This window comes from Pseudoliparis swirei, chromosome 4 (assembly GCF_029220125.1).
Source record: "Pseudoliparis swirei isolate HS2019 ecotype Mariana Trench chromosome 4, NWPU_hadal_v1, whole genome shotgun sequence".
NCBI classification, from domain to species: Eukaryota; Metazoa; Chordata; class Actinopteri; order Perciformes; family Liparidae; genus Pseudoliparis; species Pseudoliparis swirei.
This window is the reverse complement of record NC_079391.1, coordinates 31,534,256-31,559,576: the sequence shown is the minus strand read 5'-3', so window position 1 is coordinate 31,559,576 and position 25,321 is coordinate 31,534,256. Positions and strand designations below refer to the sequence as shown.

At 41.3% G+C, this 25,321-nt stretch overlaps 1 protein-coding gene across 1 annotated transcript in view; it reads right to left on the bottom strand.

Moving 5' to 3' along the window:
• luzp2 (leucine zipper protein 2) overlaps positions 1-25,321 on the bottom strand; it is a 197,776-nt gene that overhangs the window by 97,452 nt on the left and 75,003 nt on the right. Inside the window, exons 2-4 of the mRNA XM_056413689.1 lie at positions 12,307-12,424; positions 8,081-8,151; positions 5,308-5,389 (exon numbers count right to left, since the gene is read on the bottom strand). Coding sequence (XP_056269664.1) covers positions 5,308-5,389; positions 8,081-8,151; positions 12,307-12,424 — 271 coding nt within the window. The remainder of the gene's footprint in view (positions 1-5,307; positions 5,390-8,080; positions 8,152-12,306; positions 12,425-25,321) is intronic.

The window sequence follows — 25,321 nt, the reverse complement described above, 5'->3', positions numbered from 1 at the left end:
TACCTGGCAGCCCTGTATATGATAATCAGCCAGCAGTAGTCTTGTCTCGGCCCTCCCCTATCCAGGGTCAGCTCTAGCTCTATATTCCGCTTGTACCAGTCACTTCTTTGATAATCAGCTCCTAGCCCCAGCTTGGTACTCCAGTCAAGTGCGCTGGGGAACTGGTGCTGGCCCGGCTGGAACGGGGGCTCTCACCACCAAGGCTTCTGGGAGTTGTGGGAACACACCGTTGCGGAACAGGACCGGAGCTGGAAAGCTCCCGGCAACACTGTGGGAGGAGTCTTTGACACCGACGCCGTTGGTATTACTCTCAGACCCAGTGGGCTTTTGCAAAGATCTGGAGAGGCACTTGAGGCGACATGGAGTGGGAAGACTTGCTGGAGATCGACATGGTTTTCAGGAGAAACAGAGGAGGAGCCGAAGTGAGGCCTCGCCAAACCCTGCGACAGCCGATGATCAACCCTCGATCTTCGGGAACAACCGCCTTCAACCTCCGCGGCAGCCACTCACCTCTTCCTGGTTGTTAGGGCATAAAGTCTGCTGACATTGCAAGACACCTCCATGTGGAGAGGGACCTGCACCCCAGATGGCGTTCATGAGATTGGACTGCGAGGGAAACCTTGGACACGTGTGTTGAGTGGTCCGGGAGGAGAGTGGGAAGGGCGATGTCTCTAGTTCAGGCTGAGAAGCTAGTTCCGTCCATTTGACTGAGGGGCGGTGAATCCTGAATGCGACTGAGACCCCCTCTGATGCGACTCAGGCGGTGGACCCATGGATCCTGACAGTGGTATTTGTCATGACCTAGGGAAAACAATGGCAGAGGGATGCTTGGTCAATGGTACTGGTGAATCCTATCCCCTCTCAAATCAGATGTCATTGGTAGATCAAGTGTCTTGGAAATGGATGATAAGCTGACTGGAGCAAGTGACTCAGAATTCTAGATGGCTTGCCACTCCATGATGAAATAGCTGCTGGAAAATGATGAGAATCGTCTGGAAACTGGGTCTGAAAATCCAACACAAAGCTTGAATGCGATCTTTACTCACGATGAATCGGCAGCAAGGCACACTTACCACCTGAGTAGTTGAATGCCACATTTGTTCTTGGTGGATGAACACTAAAACAGTGCACGGATGAGTGAGTTCACCGATGGCCACATGATGAATGAGATTACACCGAAATGACGCCTCATTGCTACACACTTGCTTAACGAGCAGCCGTTGAAACATGCAGATGAGTGAGCCTTAGGTGGACCCAGGAGAAAGTTGAAGCCTCCAGGCGCCTGATGGGGATTGTCATGAGACTGGCGTCGAAAAGGCTCGTGAAGAAAGACTGTGGAAAGCTCTACTTCAAAGGCCCATAACCCGTTAAGTGGAGAAAAAACCGGGAGTTTGATTCTGGACCGGGTGAAAAGCAGAGAAAAAGGTGGTTGTTTTTGCTAAAGCAAAGTGGCAAACCCCTTGAGGCCTGGAGTGAGACAAAGCAATTCCGCCTGTTCTTCACGGTAGTTGCTTGTCTGTCTCTTATATTCTAACAGTTCTGGACTCTAAGCCTTCTAACCACTAACTCTCCACATTTCTGCCCAATGTCTTTTCCTCGGGGCAGCTTTACAGCCAACCATTCCTGTTTTCTGTCATATAAGCACTGCTCCGAGACAAAACCTCCATGGATGCATTGGCACATGGATCATCTTTGTTTCTTTCTGCATTAGATCTAGAAGTCGCTCATTGGGAATCCTCACACCCATCCAACGCTGACGTGATGGATCTCTGATGAAGGGGGTCTGAGTGAGTCCTGATCTAGGAGAAGTCAGAAAAGAAGCAACTGGGGAAACACTTGAAGGAACCTTAGAGAAGAAGGAAGGAATGCACAAGGAACTGAAGGCAAATTTGCAATAAACTGAACCTAATAAATGATTCCTAGAAGTTAGCCGTCCTCACTCTGCTGAATTCTTAGTGGACTACTGTGTGGGCCACTGGGAACTACTTTCATCCACTACTTACTCAATCTTGAGACTGAACTATGTACTTCTCTACCTTCCAAAAAACACTGGCTGGACATGGCTCTCTTGAACTTTATAGACATGGGGAGATCATCATCTACAAAACCACAAAAACAAAGAAAAATAAATTTAGTCACGCAAAAAGAAAATCACAAAAACAAAAACAACAAAAACCTCATTCAAATTCAGGAAAAACCTCATTCTAAAGTTACAAATCAAAAATGCATTGCACAGTCCAAAGCACTACCAAGTACTCCCCTTTCCAGTCTCTGTCAATTGTCAAATCTTCCTCTTTAAATATCCCTTGGTTTCTTTCTTACATAATTTTTGGCTTAACCAGCAGATGAAAGCAGTGGCCAAGGATACTGGTTCTTTCGAGCAGATGATAGTGGTTCGTAGTCTTTAATGAGTTCTTCACCGTAATGTCTTTTGGTCTCAGAATGTCTTTCATGCATTCCCAGAGACCCGAGGCTCTTTTTTTCCAGAAGAATCCTGTCCCCTGATTGATGAAGAGAGGAGATGTATGTATCCATTTTTGTTCTCTCGGATCAATGGGCGATTGCTGTTCTCTCGCCTTGAGAATGGGGTAGTCAATCCTGGGGACAATGTATGGCCTCAGGCTTCAATCACAAAAGTCGGTCTAGGATAAGGATAAAGGTAGGAAGGCTTGAACTTGTCACAGGATTCCTTCTTCAGATCAGGTGATCCAGGGTGATCTATAATGATCCTGTTGGTGCACTAACAGCATTGTAGAGTTTTCCTGCCCCCACAACTTTCTGTGAGGATTGTCTACCTTCCCCCAGCCAACTTCCCTCCAATTGATTGTTCCCGCTCTTCCAGTCAAAAATAATGGGTACTGATCGTCACAAAAAAAATAGTAAATTGCATGCTCTCGATATAATGTCCTTATTTATAGTAATAATGGGTGGTAGGAAGCCATTATATACTAATCCGAATGGGGTAAGCAATGGCTACAACAACACGAGATAGAGGCACTTTTAGCTTTTAAGTTTATGACTACTTATCTTTACTATAAGGCTTGGGCTGCCCCTGGGGCCCTTGTAACACCCTGGTCAATGGTCCCTACCCAAATCAAATGTCAACACCTTGAGTAACAGGTCGAGGAGGGAAGTCGCTGAGAAAAGGTTTCAGGAGCCCTCCTTTGACCCTTGTTGATGATTTTCCGGCATCAAGTTAGCACGGACTTGCGAGCGGGGCAGAAGCAGTAACCACCCTCCTCCGCCCTGTCTCTCCAGACCTCCCCTGTTCTTCCAAGCTTCAAGGGGTTCACCGTAGTCTGGTGAAGGTTAGGTAGCATGAGTCCGCACTCCTCGTAACATCGTCCGCTCCTCCTGGCTGGTCTGTGCTCTGCAGGCGGAATAACGCTATGGGGAACTCGCTCTCCTCTCTCAGATCTCCCTCTCTCTTCCGATACGTTATCGATCCGGATGGCGATCCCCGATGAGGATTCCAGATCAGGAGTGTCTCCGTGGGAGCCAGTGGGTCCTGTCTGTTTTATCGTCCTGTCCCGAAGGTGTCATGCGTGGGAATCCGCTGCGTCGCTGTCCGCTGCTGCTGTAAAAACCGTCTGCATGGGAGGCATGGGTTGGAACGTTGAGCAAACAGTCTTCTGCTGGCGTCACAACGCAGGCGATGAATAGTCCTCATAGTCTCTATAATGAGCTCATATAGTCAGCCATTACGTAACTTCAGGAACATCCCTAGTTGCAGGCAGTAGCCTGTGCAGCTCTTCCAGACACAAGCTTCATGCAGCACCACTCTAAAAAATGCACCAAATAATTGCTGTTAAAAAGCTGAAAATGCAGATCACACTGTACCAGAAGAAAGGCTCCCTGAAGAGTCTCCGGAAATCTCTCCCGGAAGAAAAGGCCGTAATGGGGGAAAACGTCTGCTGGAGGTCGTCGCTGCAGATTGACAGGCTCAGCTATTGATTTGTGGATGACGTCACCGGGGGAGCAGTCTGTTGAAAATTGAAAAAAATTGTCATTGGGCAACCAGTTGTTGCATTTCTGTCCCTCAATCTCCTGGAACCTCGCCTGGCCTTCTCTCTCCCCTTTTTTTCCTTTTGACTTTTTTTGTTTTTCCTTTCGCGTCATTAAAAGCCGAGCGGCGGTGTGCGCTCTTTGGGCGGTTGTGGTTGGCTGTTCGGGTTGCCTCTGTTACGACCTCAGACACGACCAAGGAGACCCCACAATTACGCGACGGAGGAGACAGAGATATTTTAAAGTATTTTTTATTTTCGGTTTGCAGTGAACAATGAAAAGAATCAAGAAAAGAATCAAAACTCAAAAACTTTCAAGAGCAACCCATGGCTGATCATGGCAAAAGAAGAAGACCAGACACACACGACAAGGGGACAGGGGAGACACATGGTAACAACACACAGGTGGGGTAGGTAATCAGGGGGAAATGACCTGATGACTATGAGAGACAGGTGTGATGACAGTGAAAACAATCAGGAAGCCTGGAAATGAGAGAGCCGAATATAAAATGACATGAACCTCTCTAGCATATCTGTCGGTGCACAACATACGCTTTATGTAACTTAGCCTAAAACACAACATATTTAGGTCTTTAAAATCACTTCAAGAGCAGAGTGTCATCTGCATACATGTTTAGTTAAGATCTGATTATTTGTGTAAAACCAAAGTTTGGTTTTAGTTATTTATTGATTAATTTGTCGATCAACACTAAACTAATAATCAGCTTTCTCAACTATCAAAGGATTAAAGTTATCAAGTCAAAATGCTGAAATATCACTTTAATCACAGTTTCTTAAATGTTTCTATTTGCTGTTTTATTTTATTGTTATATTCTCGAGCCTTTTTTTCCAGTTGTAAATGTAAACATTACAAATGTGTCCCAGTTAATTTCCCGATGCACGTGAAGTAAACACGGACCCTCGCAATGCAATTCCTTTGAAACGATGACAAGCCAAAAAAATCAGCCATTTGAATACATGATGTTGGAACTTTGAGAAAATGGTGATCATCGACACCAAGTTATTCATAAAATTGAATTTGCCAGATTAAGATAGCTGGGTTGACTTTTAATTACAATCAGTTGACAGCAGCTGGATGGATGGAAGATACTCTAGATGGAGAAATGAGTAGATAAGTGCATGCTCTCAGGTATATGTCTCTCCTTATTCATTTTTGAGTTTCCGCTAACTGGGATGAAGAGGAGGCGAGTGAGCTGGCTGCTGGGTAATGAGCGTGCCTCACTGAGGGTGGGGGCGTGTGTGACAGGTGACGGTTAGAGGACACCGGATGTCTCCGTCTTACCGTGGCCTGCTGCTTCTCCGCCCTCTCGTTTGCCTCGTCCAGCTGCTTCTGCAAGGCGGCCTGGAGAGACTTCATCTCCTGCCTGTCACGCCAGAGGGAAGTGAGAAACACTCGGTTAGCACGTCCGCCTCACGCCGCTCTACCACCGCACCGCTCTCTCAAAACGCACCACTGTTGAAGGCCATTTTGCACAGAAACTTTTATTTTTTTACTACAGTATATTAGAAGAAGTAGGTTTACTTCTGTTTACTTCACAGCCATTGACATATGCTACATGAAATAATTCATGATGTTTTAAAGGCACTTAGACAAATGTCTTGAGAGTGCATAAAGAAAGCTGCATGAATATATTCAGGAAACGTGCATTTAATCTCAAGGCAGTTTGTGTTTCATGTTTCAAAGATTCAAGAATCCAGAAGGACATGTTTTCTTTTTATCTTGTGGAAAAACATATTTTGATCCTCAACTCTCGGCTTCACTATTTAGCAATAGATGTATGTATAGATACGTGATGCAAGAATGCAAACCATCCCACCTTATTGACAATGCAATAAGCAGGGAGGCGATGACGTGCTATAAATTGCTTTTGATTAACTGTTCAAGCACAAAAACATCGTCACACATTTGTCTTGATTAACTGTTTTGTCACATTTTTCCTTCTGTGGTATTAGATTTTTTTTAACTTTCAAAATGTGAGTAAATAAATATCATAAAAAAGAAAACGTCACATATATTCACACATTTCCCTTATCGGTCCATCAGAGGATGTATAAAGAAAACATAGTGGGCACTGGCGTATTCATTATGTTGTATTATGTAGCAGCATATGAGCATTCGGAACGCTCCACACTGATTTTAATGCATGCCGTGTGAAGACTGGCGCTAAATTCTGCATGCGGTTAACATAAATGTTAATGTATCGGTATATGCGATGGGTATTTCTGTCCCATTTGATGCCCCTGCACACAGATAACAACACCGCACGCTGAATTATGAATCAAGTGGGCAAGTGATGTGAGTCAGTGGTTGCAAACGTCACAAGGCATCCCCGGATAAATTAAGAGGGAAAAGAAAAGCTCATATCCGTGGCACGGAAACAACAAACGTGACGTTTGCCGTTCACGTGCCACGGAAACGACGAATGTGACGATGTGAGCTTTTTAGGCGTTGTCGTGGTCTGCCGGTGGTAAAGTCGATGTCTGTATAAAAATACCCCGAAAAGTCAAATTCATTGTCAAGATGTAAAAACATTTGTCCGGTATGTTGGTGTACAACTTTCAGTTTTTTCCCTTATTTTGGTCGCATTACAGTTTGTGGCGCAAATTAATTTTCAGAAAGCAATCAAGTTGTCAAAAACAAATGACTTTCAATGAATCACCTGTCTGCACCGGCCGTGATGGAGACGGCCGGTAATCACACTCGTCAGGTATGGAACCCTCCGAAGTTGGATTAATAACACTTTGACAAAGAGAAATCGCGGCTCACAAAATGCTAGTTATGCAGCATGGAGCCATTTTCTTCTCTTTTTTTTGTGTGTAAGAGCTCCTCTAGCCTGACGATAGGCTATTGATTGGCTATCGAGATTTTGTCCGCAGTAGGCTGGACTTCAATCAGGCTGACATTTCAGAGAGCATGAAGGCCACAAATGACTCCTAATCATTGAAAGTCTCATTACACACAACCATTAATCAGACAACCCTAACCGGTGAAGCACTTTAGGTAAACACTTTCCCTCTTGCAAAAAAGATAAAGCACTAAATCACGGACGCTTTTTTCCCCCACCATAAGCATATTTTTCGAATATACAAGAAGGATTTTAAGATTTGGATTATGTTTTATCCGCTTTCTCCCGTGTATACGGCCATGGTAAAGCAAACAGTGGAATAACACTACCGCTTAACAGTCAGTGAGACAATAGTTAAAGGACCTCACGCAAATTATTTTGAATCAGATGTCAATTAAAGTATTCAATATATCTCTACAAGCTTGTCCACACCTTTAAAACTATTTTTTTTGGCAGTTTCCAATATCTTAGAATTTTGGATGACAATAAGAATAAGTCAACAAATGAAATAATGAGTTCAGCAATCGCGATGGATCGATCATACCCGCTGATGGCGAGTAGCAAAGTAAATTTACTTTAACTTTGAGGTAACGTGAAGACTATTTATTGAATTCCAAGTCTCAGAAATGACATTCGGCCGTTGTAAAATTATAAAAACTTGAACAGTGTGTAACAGCGTGAAGGGTTGTTTGGGAGTTTTTCCTGATCCGATGTGAGATTTTGGGACTGGGATGTCTATGTGTACAGATTATAAAGTCCTCTGAGACAAATTTGTAATTCGTGAAAATGGGCTACACAAATGAACTGAATTGAAATCATCCTGTGAGTTTATTATATTATATATATATATATATATATATATATATATATTACTTTTTTTAAACAAGGACAACGATGACAGGGTGTTATTGAGAAACTTGCATTTTCAGGGGTCATTTTTTATGGCATGCCAGAAATAGTTGCTCCAACTTTACAACTTCACCGAGAAGGCTTGAAGGGGCTTTAATGTGCATTACTTGTAATTAAATCACATCACACTTAATTGATGGGGGTGACTGTGAACACCAGCAAGTCCTTAGATCTGACTCATTCATCAGCCATAATTGATTCTGCTTCTTATAAATTGCTCACCTACAATTTATTAATTTTCTTTTATGAACAGCATGCGCACTCGGTCATGAAAGTCATGAACACGACGCTGGGCTTTACCTCTGCTTGTGGCTGAGCTCCAGGATCCTCTGCACATCCTTCTTGGCCACCGAGTCATCGTTCTTCAGCGACTAAAAAGAAAGCAGAGAAAACTCAAAAAGTGAGAATTATTTTCAAAGAGATGCCCCTGCGCACAGATAACAACACCGCACGCTGAATTATGAATCAAGTGGGCAAGTGATGTGAGTCAGTGGTTGCAAACGTCACAAAGCATCCCCGGATAAATAAAGAGGGAAGAGAAAAGCTCACATCCGTGGCACGGAAACGTCGAAATTCACATGTGCCGTTTACGTGCCACTTAAACGACTAACGTGACGTTTACCCTTTACGTGGCACGGAAACGGCAAACGTGAAGTTCGTCGTTTACGTGGCACGTAAATGGAAAACGTGACATTTACTCTTTACGTGGCACGGAAACGACAACCGTGACGTTTGCCGTTCACGTGCCACGGAAACGACGAACATTACGTTTGGCCTTTACGTGGAATGGAAACTTTACATTTCCGTACACCTCCCTGTTGTCAAAACACGTACACCTCCTTGGTTTCAAAACGATGAGGAGCAATGTCGGAAGCCACAAAATCCTGAGATAACTTAAGTGAATATTATTGTCTGATGGACCAGACGTAAACTGGTGTTGATGCTCCCCCCCAAAAGACAACGAAGCCCGTAACATTCAGGTGATAGATGTGTTCTGAGGAGCCTAACGAGGGTACAGATTGGGTTCCACTGCAGCCGAACCACCTGCCTGATGGGTAATTATGGATTAGTTAGGGCTCTGATTGCCTTACAAGCCCTCCGAGATTCTTTATATCTCTCAAGAACAGAAACCTCCAGACTTCTAAGAACACGTGGAATCAGAGCGAGAGAAAGTGTCTCTTTAAATTGTGCTTCAAGGGGGAAATCTGTGGCAATTAATACCTCAGTTATGGAAAGAAACTCTCAGGAGGAGTCCCTCAATTCACCTCGTGTTCATTTTATGTTGAACAGAAATAAGAGAAAAAAGAGAGGAAGGCGACAAAATGAGGTCTTGGGGATAAAGAAGTTATATTCACTTTACAGCTGTGAAGTTAAAAAAATAAAACGACTTGGAGGTTTTATTTGCAGAATTACACCAATTGATGCCTTCCCTCTGCCGAGATATCCCCTTGAAATCAATAATTGTATCATGTGTTATGGCATTGCGAGTCGAGTGACCACTTTTCTACTCATGTCCCCGATAAATAGGATGATGTCATCTGAAAACATGGCTTACTGTTTGGATGCACTTTCATTTTAACATTTGGATGCCAGAAATCATCAAATACACCTTTCTGCTATTTTCCAAGGTATACAAATAAATATTGATATACATATTTATAGATGAATACAAAATGTATGTATTTATATTTTATGTACAAATATATATTTATTGATATATTTTATAAGTATTTATTTATACATTTTAAATATGAATAAATATGTATTTATATATATTTATATATATATAAAGCTTTTTATAATATATATATGAATATGTATATTATTATTTTATTTTGGGTATATACATGGTAAATAATAATAACTTGAGATGTTTGTGTGATTTGATACACTTATCCTCAATTACATTGTGCCATAAAACAACCCACAGAACTTGGCCCACTCTTGCACACATAATAAAATGAACTCTTGAAGCCACCGTCGTTACATCATATCAAAGTCAATATGATGATAATTTACAGATCCTACATTAGCACGTCAAACCTAAGTGGACATCATGTCCACCAGATCTGTCCTTCCCATATATCACTGTCCTGGTGTTATTGTTTTTCATGTGATAAGTAGAATATAAATCTGAAGCATCTGGCCCACAAGGAAATTATTTATTTAAACAACAAAACAGCTACTTTTAACTCATCGCTTGCCATTATCTTGCCAAAAATCCACAGTTAGGTGCGGGGCAACTAAAAAAGAACAACTTCTATTCTTCAACGACTTCTTCACGAGATCTAAGCCCGAGAGGCGTTGCCAAGAATAAATTCCCCATCACGCTGATCGGTCCCGAGCTTGTCTGACCGCCACCTACGGGGGTCCTCGTTAGAAACTGTGAACACTTGCTCCGTCTAATCTTTCCAGGAATACCAACTGCGTGTCTCCGTCGACTCCATTCTCTTTTAAACCTTCGTGATTCATAGATATCTTGATGCAGATGATGTGTATTCCTCCTGAAGAATGGAGTTGTTCCACAGCACAGTATTCTAAATCGACCTCCGTCTCAGAGGTCGGCTCAGAGGCCCGGGGGGCGAAAATGGATGCCAGGCGGCAGGGAATAGACATCAAAGCCCGCCCCCCGGGGATGATGAGAGTCCACGAGACATATCTTGCACATCTTGTTTTCATCTACCTTTTTTTGGGGGGGTGATTTTCCGACGATTCTATTGGCCCACAAAAAGTGTCCAGAAGCCTGGCAACATCCAGTAGCCTGACATCACTTTCTAGCTTTGGGAAGAAATGCAGAATCTACCGGAGGTCGGGTGGACCGATGTTCTCCGGAGACAAAGACACCTGTGTTGACTAAAAACAACAACAATAACCTTGATTACTGAACGACTACCTGTGGTTATCGGAGCGATTATCACCACCACGCAAAAGACTTTCCTTTTCTTATTCTATTGTGATGTTTACAAAGAAACTGTAAGAAAAAGAAAAAACATAAATGTTCGGCCTCCACGAGTACAGCTTTGACTGGAAAGTGTTAATTTTGTAAGAAATCTCGACGTGTGGGTGAGATAACGCAACACCTGCAGCCTTGTGAATAAATTTGACATATAAAGCTTCTTTTTTTAATCTAGAGAAACATTATAGAGGAATATCTTAAGCCCGACCGCTTATTATTAAAGAGTAGTATAATACTTCATGTTTACCCCGGCATGGAGGTGAATAGTGGCGAGGTATTATAACACACACTTATAATACACTGCAGAAGGAAATAGTTTATTTTTTGGGATGTTTATGAGGTAGATAACACAAATATTGGTATTGAAAAGATAGATAACAAACGGAGCCGTACCGTCAAGTTCATATTTTAACTTAAAACAAATGTGCGCTTCCTTTTAACTTTTCAGAATAAAAGTCCCATCTAGCTCTTCAGTAGATTAAAACGTCTATAAATTATTCAAACAATACAATATAAAAGGCATACATCAGAACCAGTGAGGCAGATAGAAAAGCAGGCAATCAATACAACATTCAACCTTTAACGGGGTTATTTACAGTCTAATATTTGAAAGGGAGTTGTATTAATTTATGAAAAGGTAGCCATGTGTAGTAAAATAAAACAAACTGAGGAAGCATTGCGATGTATTGCATCCTCAGTTTTCTATTTATATGAATCTTTGACGCGTGGACCGTGATCTAAACGTTCAAGAGAGAGGCGCATTCTGCAGGGTCGTTGGTGCGTACACTAATGAGACTGAAACACGCTAAATGATTCACATATCTGGATGTATAATTGAGATTGTTTTCATTTCTCATCCTGGCCAAGTTCCATACTCCGATTGGTGGAAAGTACGTATCTGGCACGGAGATATCTGTTTGGTGAAATGCTGATACATGCTTTATTTACTATAGTACATTACTCAATAAAATGTCCCAGACCAGTGTGATCACATGACCAACAGATACTTGTGTTTGCACCGGGGATAATAATCCTCGTTACCGTGCACCGAGAGCAGAATCTGCCGCGCTCTCCGAGTCGGGGTAAACAAATCGCATCTTTGGTTTCAGGCCAAATTTAATTGGGGCAAAGTGAAGTTGAAAAAGGCCAGCGGACATACAGTATGTATGCACAGTCGGGGGTGGGGTGGGTTGGAGGAGGGGAGGGGGGGGGAGGGGATACAAACATCCGGCGCCGACAATATTTTTCATTTCTAAAAACTCTTGAGGGAGCCGCACTGGTTTTTTTTAACTCTCTGGCAATCTTGCAAACATGCGTGTGCCGTTAAATTAAAGTTAACTTCCTGTTTGGCCAAACATCGATGGACAGCGAAAAAGGGGGGGGGGGGGCATGGCAGTATAACAATTAGCATGCATTTTGGTCAATTTGCTCACAAATATTCCCACATGTTTCCTACTCATCGAGAGCCGGAGCTTTGAACATAACAGCGAGGTGATGACCTCCCCCCCCCCCCTCACTGAGCCTTCCAGCGTCGCTGGAACCCCTCAAACAGAATCGATGCATTTCAAACCTGAAGGTTTCCTTTGATGCTGTCCAGCTCCTTTGACGTCTTGGAGAGCTGGTGCAGGATGCTGCTCCGTTCACCGAAGACCTCCTTCAGCCTCTGTTCCAGCCCATCGTAGCTTTGTCTGTCGAGAGAACGAGAGGGTTGAGAGGGTCTCGCCGTTAGATGTCAAAAAGAGGAGTTTCACACGGGCTTAAAAGCACTATTGTGAAAGGGGAGATAACTCGAGCTGTCCCTGGGATGAACTTCTATTCCTTTCTATCAACCACATTTAGTAGAGGCTGGTTTGATCCGGAGATGTCTTTTGACCAGAGGTATGCACCCGTATGTCCAATTGAAATAATCCATGTAGTCCACAGGTGTCAAACACATGGCCCGCGGGCTGAATCCGGCCCCTCACATCATTTCATGTGGCCCCTGACGGCTTGAAAGACACGTGATCCCCTTTTCTTAAAGAACTTGAAGACAAATATCCTGCGCTTTTATTTTGAAGGTTTCAAATGAAATGGATTCATATTATAATGTAAGAGACATTTTCTTATGTACAATATGTGTACACTCAAATAAACAATAATCAAATGCAAAGAGAGTTATTTAACAATATGTTGGAGTAGTTATACAGTTACTCCCGGCCCTTTAAGAGGCGGCCTTGATGCTGATGTGGCCCACGGTGAAAATGAGTCGGACACCATTGAAGTCCATCCAATTATTAAAACAAAGAAGAGAGGGATGCAACAAGAATACTTTAATGGCCACGATGAGAGATGAGGGTCACCACGTGTTCGGTTTCACTGCCTGACACCAATATAAGTAAATATTTTAATTTAATATAACCTCCTTGTTGACCGACTCGAGGACAGCAATAGCTCCTCTGGGGGGCGTTTGATATTAAATATATCTGAATGTGTTACTTACTACCCCCCCCCACCCCACCCCCTGCTCATACAATAGACTCCAGGCCATGCATTTCCCATAATGCCCATACATGTGATGACTGCGATGACCCCCCCGTGGATCTTCTAAAAGTTTAATTTCTAAATAATCGACCTTCCCTTCTGCAGGGAGCAGACGGGGAAAACAACAAAAAAAATATCACGCATCAACAACGAACTTGTACACTGGGACTGTCAAAATAAGACCGATGTGATGAATAAACCAATTTCACTGTTCGACGGGCACTATGATGAGAGAGATCATTTTGATATTTGATGAACATGGAGGTTCATGATCGACACCAAGCCTTCAAAATAAATGCACCGGATGCATAAATCCAAGGTTACCTTTTCAATTAATAATAGATTCATTGAAAGATGTCCAGTATTGTATATATTTTGTGTATTTTGTGTCACCATGTGATGCACTGTACCAGTTAATTTGCATCTGTACTTCTTTGACAGACCATAATAAACATAAAGCAATAAAAAAAGTATAAGATACAAGACAACAGTATATGTGGTGAGAATAACACACAATAAACACAATGTGAAGCTACAGCACATTAAAAGTAAGTAATACAAACTATTAAAAGTATACGCATCTTGACGAGTAAACCTGATTACAAACGCTTACTTCCCATGATGCAATGCGGCGCTCTGAAAGACATCATATATATGAATATAGCTGAATAATTCCATACTATAAATACTTGCTGGTTGAGCACCAAATCTTTCACTTTACATTCATCACTCCTCATGAGAGAACCGGTTCTCACCGGTTTACTAGCTGTAATTATTATTTAATGAATACATATTTCTAGAAAACATTTTACGTTCATTTGATGGTTTAACTTTTTTATTCATACGCATCATGACAAATAAACCTGATTAAAAATTCTATAGTTATGAATAACCACAACCCCAGAAAACACCAACACAGCTTCCATCCCATGATGCAATGCGGCGCTATGAATGACATCATACATATATGAATATAGCTGAATAATTCCATACTATAAATACTTGCTGGTTGAGCACAAAATCTTTCACTTTACATTAATCACTCCTCATGAGAGAACCGGTTCTCACCGGTTTACAAGCTGTAATTATTCCTTCCTCCTCCGTCTGGGCCCTTTTCCAAAAAAACAACCACCAAAATTTAAAAAAAAGACCCCGCTCGACTTTTCCTCGAGGATCCCAGCAGCGGATCACACACAATAACACATACATCACTAATAGAAAAGCAACATCTGGCAGATGAATAAATAACACGGCGCACCGAGTCCCGCGCCCGCGTAACTCGCCGCCATATGGCGTTGGCGGGGGAATTTATTGCAGGTTCGTGCAACAGAGGAGACGGCTGGTGAGAGATTCCTCCCCGTCCGCATTATTACTCAACACCCAATGGGAACGGGCCCTCGGGTGTGAAATAAATAAGTCTCGTAATTTGAGGCCAACTGACACAGAAACGTGTACGCCACGAAGCCTGGAGTATTCCTGCACCAGCTGCTCCTCACAAACACAGGGCAACAGCTGGATGACCTCACGTGACCTCTGAATGTGATGAAGAGGGACCAGGAGGCCCCCGACAGAAAAAGGGCTTACGATATCAGAAATGGCGTCACCGGAGGAGGGGTCGCGCAATCTTTCATTTTTTAGACATCCTGCGGTTTGAAATCAGTTCCCTGGACGTCTTCATGGAACTCATCAAACTCCTGAAACTGAAGGAGGGGGGAGGGTGTCGTTTATAGGATTAAGGTTATTGAGGTTAAATATTCCCTTGCCCTTGAAGTCGCGGTGCGGTGCGGATGGATCTGCCGAGGCCAAAAGGAGGAAGCTGGCGGTCAACCTCCAGAGCGAATGGCTCAGTACACACTCATAGAAATGACTCATTGGATGAACTCAATTAAATTGTTGGCAGGTTTTCCATCCAATAATTATATGCAACTCCAACTCAAATTTAGCACATCAGTGCAATACAATGTAATTAAGTTAGTCCAACTCATTTGTATCAAATACATCTAAAATAAAATAACGATATTCATTAAATTAAATTAATTTGTGTTTGTCCAACTCAAAATATAAACTAACTAACTAAGAAAATATGCAAACTCCACACAGAAGGAACGCCCTGACTGGGAATTGAACCCACGGACCTCATGGCTTTGAGGCGACGGTGCTAGCCACTACACCACCGTACAGCCATGAAAGTGTCTTCACCTTGTAAACAACTGATTTTCAGCTGGCGCATGCGCAAAGGGTAGACCTCAATGAAACACATTTATTTTGAGTTGATATGCACACCATCTAACCTAAATAAATCTAATAAATGAAAGAATTCATACATTTTGTGTTCCACCCATTAAATATAAATATCTATTTTTGTAATTGATTTATTTAAATGTATCAAACAATATTTAAATGTGTCACCTCGAAGAAGGGCTTGAATCGTTTTTGTGAGTGTAACCTAAATAAATCTAATAAATGAAAGTATTCATACATTTTGTGTTACACCCATTCAAAATAAATATCTTCGTTTTGTAATTGATTTATTTAAATGTATCAAACAATATTTAAATGTGTCACCTCTAAGAAGGGCTTGAATCGTTTTTTTGAGTGCAGGAAGAGTGCTAGAGGAGCTCATCGTCCACCGTTGACCGATGCTGGTCTTTGAATGCACCACGGGATCATCTTGTAATACTATACCTCAAATTGTACTGTTTTGCATTAGAACAGAAGGGGGGAAAAAGTAAGCTTTACGCTTTTCAACCGTCTTTTATCACATTCACCAACATATTATACGACTGGAATATGTAACCATGGGAACAATAGGCACACACCTAAATGTAAGCAGATCTTACATAATGCAACTTATGGAAAAAGTATGGAAAAAGAAGACACGTCGCATCAAAATATCTCTTTGGGACGCGAACATCGGTCTCCTGGTTGAAGGTCCTGTGTTTGTTGTCGATGACATCATCACAATACCGATATGTGTTCAGACTCCCCGAAGGTATGGTGAAGTTGTTGTGCTGCCATGACTATCGCCTTCTCTCATCTTTATTTATTTGCTTCTCCATTGCTTTTTGCGCTTTGGTATATTTAAAATCGTTCATGCTGTTCGGGAGCAAGTGGGAATTATGGGTTCGAGCTCCTTTTTATTCCTCTCAACAGAAGCTAGAAGCTCAATTGCCCGAAAAAAAATCTTTTTTTCACTCCAGCTGGTTTATTTCTGTCTACATAAGGAGTGGAGACCAAGCACGCACTTGTTTCATCTTGACAATGTATGCAGCCTGTCAGGAGCTGCACACTCACAGTACCAGCACTCATATGTCTGTTGGCACCATTTGAGAAAATCTTTCAACTGAAAACAAAAAAATACCGAAAAGGTTTGATGGCCAATGGAGCGATTCAATAAAACTGTCATGAAAACCAATCCTGGGAGTTTTGCATTCAGATTTGTGTTGTTCCCCGTTGATGGTGGATCAGTGAAACTTTCAGGGTCTGTTCCCGGGGCTCTCGTGGACGAATCCTGCAAGTTCAGCAATGATTGGCTCAACTTTCATTGAGTTATGCGGCGAGAAAAAAGTCCCTTTTTTTTAAGTTCACCGGCACAATATCTTGAAATCTAACGATGAAACTTGGGAAGTTTGATCGAATAAAGATCCCAATAGATCTCGGTTTAAGAAGAGTTGTCAAAAAGTGGAAAATGTCGTCCGGCAGATCCAAAAAGCATATTTGTACAGCACATTGAGCCGGACGCGTGTTCATATTCAAGTCAGTCGGACTAACAGTGCGAGAAATATGGCCTTTCCAAAAAAATTGCCGCCATGTGGACGATTGAAATCGCATTTCTGTGTCAGCACTCGCACATCATCTCCAGTTATTGAGTCTCATGGTTGCGCTTTTCCTTTTCATACTTTCCAGCTGAATAACAAACAAACAAGCGAACAAACAAAAACCGAAAGGCAAATTCTACGGGGTTATTGGCCCTTTAGAAAACAGCAGAGCAAAAACACATTTGTAGAGACGGATACAACTTTAACACTTCTGCTTAGCAATTAGCCGCGGTAAAATAGTCACAGAGGAGCTCGGTGTGTTAACCGGTAGAGTAATCTAATGCACCCCTCCCCCTCCCTCCCTCCCTAACATTAACTCTCATGGCTATTTTTGGAGAATTCAGCCGGCGGTTCAGACGAGGACAGATTAAAGGATTCCCCCCCTGAGACGAGAGTCTCTGGAGGCTCCTCCGCAACCAGACCTGTGATTTTAATACCAGCACCCAGAGCTGAAATATGAGCACTATCAATCATTCATCACACAACTATACACATAATCCAATCAGCAGAATACACACACAGACAATAATATGTCATTTTTCTCTCTCTATTGTTCTTGGATGAGGAACAGCCAGAGGAAGACCCTGTGTATTGGTCTTATTTGGCTTATTACTGAAACAAGAACATTACAGAGATCTTTAAGTACCTTTCTTTTAAGCAAGCATCTTCTCTTCGTGTTTGTTGTTGATTTGACTTGAAAAATCTAAATTTGACGTAAATTATTGCCACTTGACAGGGTCAATGGTTCCCTTTGAGGTTAACTCCCAAACACACAAAATATAAAATCAGTTTTTCTGAACAAATTGTATAATAGTCTTCTTTACTTTGTTCGTGGAGGAGTTGGGGGGTCTTGAATTTTCTTACGATTTTTTTTGAGGGGGATTTTTGTGAAACCTCACAATATTTTTACAGAAATCAATGAGTCCAATGCTCTGACTGTAATCTGGTTCATTTCATTTGGCCCCCATGTAACGACCAGAGGGGTCACCTGTCGGTCGACGCACCTGTTCTGCCCGTGTACTAATAATAGCCATTTTTGTTGTTTCCATCCATCCGGATATTTTTAGGGGGAGTGGCTTTGAAGGCTTTTAATTTGATGTTTTATAAGTATTACTTTGTACTTCAAATCTAACTACTGTCTGTTTTTTTTTCTTATTCGTAATGCCAGTGTTGCCGGAAACATTTAATGATCAGCCCTCTAGTCTCTGGGATGTTATTATGAATAACTATAGATGACATCAAAGATAATTTATGACAGCCCAAAGCGACCCTGATCTTCTGAAGTTACCACCCAGCCCGCTAGTTTTTTCAAAGAAAGTAATTTATCTTTGAATTACGAGAATTGTTGTTCACTCCCATCCTGATATTTTTGGGGGAGTGGCTTTGGAGGGAAGCCAGAAGAGACGAGCCGTCATGGTTGCCGACTGTGAGTTCCTCGATAGTTTTATCCGATTGTGGTGAAAGCAAGTACTGCACGCTACTTTTTTTCGATTGGAGGATTATTTAAATCTCACGTACTCCTAGTTTCTAAAGTTGACCAACCTTACCATTTGAAAAAACAAGTAGTACTCAATTTTCTTGTATATGCATGACATGTTTCCACCAATCGGTCCAGGTAAGTGCTTTAAATACTTCATCCCACATGACAAAAAGGTCATTTTTGTGTTCCCATTTGCAAAAGTTGCGGAACATCACAATAGTTGTGAAGAAGGAGAGGGGAAAAAATCATTGATGAGAAAAGGGAAGTCTTCCAACGAGGTGATAACCGCTCCAATAACCACTCGGAGTCGATCAGTAATCAAGGCTCTTGTTGTTTATCTTTCTGCCAGCAGGGGGCCTGATGAGAGAGCGTAACGTAAACCCTCACGCGCCGCGCACTTATTACAGAACCATCCGGCAGACGTCCAGATTGCGTCGGTGTTTGTCGGCGGTCCGGACGACGAGAACACGTCCCCCCGAAGAGCGAGCGCCGGCGTTACTCACGCGCCGTGTCAACGTTTAATATTTATCATGCTACGAGGCGGCGGTCGCAGAAACCAACAAACATCTCCTCGGCACACAGGAGTTTTTTTCATTTGCCGTCACGCAGATTACAGCCAGACGGCGGGTTTATGTGCTTCTTCCAATTTCAGGCTGGATTAATTATGACATTACGAGAGGGGGGGGGGGGGGGGGATACATAGTTTTAATAAGAGGGTCTGTCGGAGAGTTAATATATCCCTCTAGCCGACCGTGACCACCAATGAAACATCTGCAACTAAAGTCGGCCATGTTTACCAACTGGTGTTAAAAACAATCGCAGACGGCGGGGGGATATTAATATTGATATTAATTTGCATGCATGTCAAGGGATGTCTGGCACTTAATCTTCTGTAATTGTTTATTGGGGGGTTGAGGGACATATCCAGGATATCTATTGACGATTGAGATTTCATAACATATCAACAATTCCAAGCAATGCAAATGTGATAAATAATGGATAAAACTGACGTGATTGTACGTTTAATTTAACGAGTATTTTATGAGTATTACTTTGTACTTGAAATCTAATAAATGTTTTTTTGTGTGTCTTATTCGTGATACCGGAAACATTCAATGATCAGCCCTCTTGTATCTGGGATGTTATTATGATTATAGACGTCATTAAAGATCATTTATGTTATTAAAGTTATTTATCTTTTTCTTTTAGAGGCAATGGGATGTGTATTGGTAAGGAGGCGTGTTTTTATTAATGTGTTTTATTGCATGTGCTAACTGTTTCTTTGGTTTATTATTGCAGCGCTGGTGTGGAATCATTGTTGAAGAATAGTTCTTCTCATGCGAATACACGCTCTAACAACCGTTTCCATATTTAAGTTCACGTAACAAATTATTCTGTTAAGTAAAAAAAATGTAATAAAGCCAGGAAGCAAACTAATAACTAACTGTTCCAAATGAGTTCAATAAAAAATTCCAATCTGATCATAAAAAATTATAATTTGGAAACGAGTCCCATCCAACAATGAGAGCCTCGGATGCATCTGCTAAAAATAATTAAGTGGAAAGCAATTTCCATTTGAGTACTTTATCATTTGGATAGATGACATTGAAGAAGTGTAAAACAATTTTACACATGAGCAATAAATGCAGATATTCTGCACATCCCACTCTTTTTTGAGTTCTAGAGTTTATGCCTTTTATGTGTGAATTTCGACTTCTAGGTTCATCAGGAATGTTAAAAATGATTTTTGTTTGATTCCTTTCAGGCTCCGTTTGAGCAGTTGATACAAAAATAATATTTATATGCGCTATGATCCTTTTTCACAGTCCTCCTTATCTGCTCATCACTTCAGTTACGTAACTTTCCACTGAGGGAGCCTTAAAGGCATTGACATAGAAATACTTAACATATTAAAATGAATAATTCAATGATTATTCGCAGGCATTTTCATGCACAAGTAGATGCCAATTACTTTCCCTCGACGTGTAACACCATCACTCCTCTGCGACGCCGCGTGTTGACGGACAGGTACGGATGTCAGAGACGAAACATGAGCGACGGAGCTGTGAAACCTGGAGCTGGCAAATGCACACCAAAAAGTTTCTTATGATACGAAATATATAGAGGAACACCGCAGCAATTCTCAGTGAAGAAAATTCAATAATAATACAATGTTTTTATCTCTCTTTTGGTAAAGAGAAAAGAAAGTCTTGAGAGTATTTTTCTTTATTCTGCTTTGGTGGAGCTGGTCATGTACAATCAAAATCATATGCACAGTGACTATAAGCTGCATTTGATTCCAAATTAACCAGGTCCAAGCGTGGTTTCAGGCCCGGAGCGTGTATATGTAATATATATATATATATTTATTTTTTAGATATATATTTTGTGCATATATATATATTAGGGGTGGGCACGTTAACGCGTTAATCTTGCGTTAACGCATCAATTAATTAACGCCGACAATTATTTTATCCCGAGTTAACGCAGGTTTTATTATTTATTTTATTATTGTAAAAGTGTGTTGCTCACAGGCTTTTATTTTGTAAAAGTCTGCTACTGATTGCTGCGGAACCGGAAAAGAAAGTCATTCGCGGTTTGACAAACACGGAGAAGAGTACGGAGATTTTAAATGGCCATTTTCAATTTAAAGTTCTGAAAGAAGGCGGAGTCGACAGAAACAAAGTGATATGTAACCACTGCCAAGATGAATCGTCTTATCACCGGAGTACTTCCAGTCTTAAATATCATTTAAATGCTAAACACACCGTTGATGCCAGCAAATCATACAACCAAACACACAGTGGAGCGAGGCTTCGGCAGACGACGCTGCAGGGAGGAGATCAACCAAGAGAAGCTCACCAACGCCACAGCGAAGTGGAGAGCTACTGCAGGCCGGTTAGTTAGGGTGACCAGACGTCCGGTTTTCCCCGGACATGTCCTGCTTTTGAGACCTAAAAAATGCGTCCGGCAGGGATTCCAAAAACGTCGGGATTTTGCTTCGTCGGATATTTGTGTTTCTCTGGGTTTTCATAAACTAGTATTTACCCCTTACAAGTTTTGGAAATGGTATCTCCCTTATGTTCCACCTTCTTGCGTGAGCTGACAGAATAGAGAACAGTCATTGGTCGATCGATCTCAGGGTTGCCAGATACACGATAATTATCCTCCAAATACGACCATTTTGAGCCTTTGGTACGATACTTCACCATCTCCAATCTGGCAACACGGAGCACCTTGCCGCCTCCACTAGTTCATTGTTGTTTGTGCGGCATGCTGTACACTACTATCAGCGCCGCCGCTCCCATAGCGCACTAAGGGGCTCCACAAAATAGGCAACTAAAAAAATCCTCATAGTTATAATAATTATAATGCCGATATTATTTCAGTCTAGAAATATTAGGCACCTTTTAGGCATGTATATCACAAAACAGGCAGAACAAGAGATGTTTAATCTCAGCAACATTTAAAATAGAAGTGCGCTATACACTACTTTTGAATTAATTATTGGATTTTGCGTATACAAATGCGATTAATCGTGATTAATCAGGGAAATCATGCGATTAATCGCGATAATAAAAAAAAAATCGTTGCCCAGCCCTAATATATATATATATATATATTATTTTGTTATACATATAGAGATTTTTTATTGAGAGATTTTTCTATATAGAGATTTTATAGATTTATATATATTTTCTTTTTATATATATTTCATATATATATGTTAGAAATATAACATTTCTTTAAATATATATACTTATATTATACATATCAATTTTTAATTATATATATTATGTTAATTTTTCATATTTTATATATGTATATATATTTTCTATTTATGTATATACTGTATATATCATTTTTTTTAAATATCTATATCTTATACATACTGTATATAGATTTTCTCTATATATGGTGATATATATTTTAAAAAATTGTTTATACATATATATATATATATATATAATATATATATATCAAAATAGATTTTTTTAAATATATATATATCTCCATATATATATACATATATATATATATATATATATATATATATATATAAATACAGTATATCGGATCCCGAGGCGCTCTCACGGCAGCCAGCTCCAATTCTATCTGGATTTGAGTTTATCGAATGTAATTCATTCCTTTTATCTTCTTTTTGATTTTATATCCCAGAAAAGCTTCGCCACGCCGCTTCCAGCTCCAGTAATCGTCTCGCTCTAATCAAGCCGGATTGAGTTTAGACTCGATCTGTTTACCTTCTTTTTCTTTTCTTTTTTTACTTCGGGGAGCCTCACCTTTCTTTTTCTTTTCTCTTTCTAATCCCACATCGTCTCCCGTGTTTCTACGAGATCCGTTTCCCGTTTCTCTCCCCGGAGGAGACGTCCCGAGGACGCGAGCGCTGCAAGTTCAATGAGGGTTTATTTATTTTTAATTTAGTAAAAAAACAAATGCATAATCTGGTTTTATTGAACCTCGCGAAGAAGCGGCATAACAAACAGATTTTTTTCCACTTCATTTCTCTTTTGTATCCACGACTTTAATAATCTATTAGTGAATGGATTCATTGATGTTGGGTTATTTTACGAGTGGTCACAAGCAGAAACATCAAAGAAAAAAACATCTGGTTTGTTTCTCCGGAAGGGAACATATAAAAACATGAATATCAAAAAATCAAATTTATATTAATAAATGTTTCAGAGGAATTATGAGGATTAGATTCTTTAAAGTCATCTGGACTTGACTTCTCATATTTTCTCTTATTTTTAAGGACATTTTACAATTTAGACATTTTTAATTTGCTGCACGTAAAGTCAAACATATTTGGTGAGGAGTTCCCACAATGCATTGCACCGGTAGAAACGGGACGAGTGAAGCGGAATGTGCTTCAAGGGGAACTTCCACTCGGTGAGCAGGATTTCCCTCGAGGAGGTTAGCAAAGGTGGTAAGTGCTTAGTGGAGGATCCTAGCCACATGAGGACACTGAGCACCTAAATACCTGTGTGTGTGTGTGTGTGTTAGCAAAGGTGTGTGTGTGTGTGTAGTGTGGATGTCTATGTGTGTGTCAGTCTATGAGTGAGTGTGAGCATGTCTATGTGTGTGTGTGTGTGTGTGTGTGTATGAGTGTGTGTGTGTGTATGAGTGTGTGTGTGTATGAGTGTGTCTATGTCTATGTGTGTGTGTGTGAGTCTATGTCTAAGTGTGTATGTGTGTGCGTGTATGTCTATGTCTATGTGTGTGTGTCTATGTCTATGTGTGTGTGTGTGTGTCTATGTCTATATGTGTGTGTGTGTGTGTATGAGTGTGTGTCTATGTCAATGTCTATATGTGTGTGTGTGTGTGTATGAGTGTGTGTCTATGTCTATATGTGTGTGTGTGTGTGTGTGTCTATGTCTATGTGTGTGTGTGTATGAGTGTGTGTCTATGTCTATATGTGTGTGTGTGTATGAGTGTGTCTATGTCTATATGTGTGTGTGTGTATGAGTGTGTGTCTATGTCTATATGTGTGTGTGTATGAGTGTGTGTCTATGTCTATATGTGTGTGTGTGTATGAGTGTGTGTCTATGTCTATATGTGTGTGTGTGTGTGTGTATGAGTGTGTGTCTATGTCTATATGTGTGTGTGTGTATGAGTGTGTGTCTATGTCTATATGTGTGTGTGTGTCTATGTCTGTGTGTCTATGTTTATGTGTGTGTGTGTGTGTGTCTATGTCTATATGTGTGTGTTTATGAGTGTGTGTCTATGTCTAAGTGTGTATGTGTGTGTGTATGTCTATGTCTAGGTGTGTGTGTCTATGTGTGTGTTTATGAGTGTGTGTCTATGTCTATATGTGTGTGTGTGTCTATGTCTGTGTCTATGTTTATGTGTGTGTTTATGAGTGTGTGTCTATGTCTACGTCTATGTGTGTGTGTCTACGTCTATGTGTGTGTGTCTATGTCTATGTATGTGTGTGTGTGTGTGTGTGTGTTTGTGTGTGTGTGTGTGTAATATGAACTTTAAGCCCACTGTTTTGTTTTAAAGCATCATTCTTAATATAACGGCGTGAAGTCAAATGTAAACGAGGCGACATGAGAATGAGAACGTTTAGAAACACGCGGCCCGCTTCACACCGCGGGCCTCGTTCTCTCAGCGCAGGACACGGAACTTTATTGTGATGAATTAAGTTGGCGACTCATCAGTCCAGCAGTAACAGGTAAAAACATTTAAAAAACCGACATTTAAAAATAAAATTTAAATAAATAAGAATAGATGATGTCATTGATGTGTTTCATGTTTGGTTCATTCTTATTTTTATGGCCACGGTGTCATACGACGGTTTTTTAAACGTCACTCATCCAGCTGCAGTTTTTTCGGCTCCGCCTTCTTTTCCCTCCGTCTGACCGACAGACGCTCAGGAAGCGGCCGCGGCGCCCGATTCACACATCAGGGGCCAATCAGTGGAGCCGAGACCCGAACCTCCGAGAGCCACTCAGGAGGACGAGGTAATGCCAGGCTGAGGAGGAAGGACGGAGAGGCGGGGGGGATATGATGATGATGATGAACCGGCCTTTTGGAAACCACGCTGTGTGAAGCCCCGCCCCCTCGTTACGCAACACAACGTTCCTGACGCGACGCCACAGGGGCGTGGCCTCTCGTCCTCTGGACATCGCGCCCACAGCATGTCGCTCGGCGTCTCGCCGTGTCTCCACCACTTCACCTTTTTTTTACATCCGTCTTTGCAGAAATATTTGAGATGACAAAGTTTCAAATTTTTTTTTTTTACT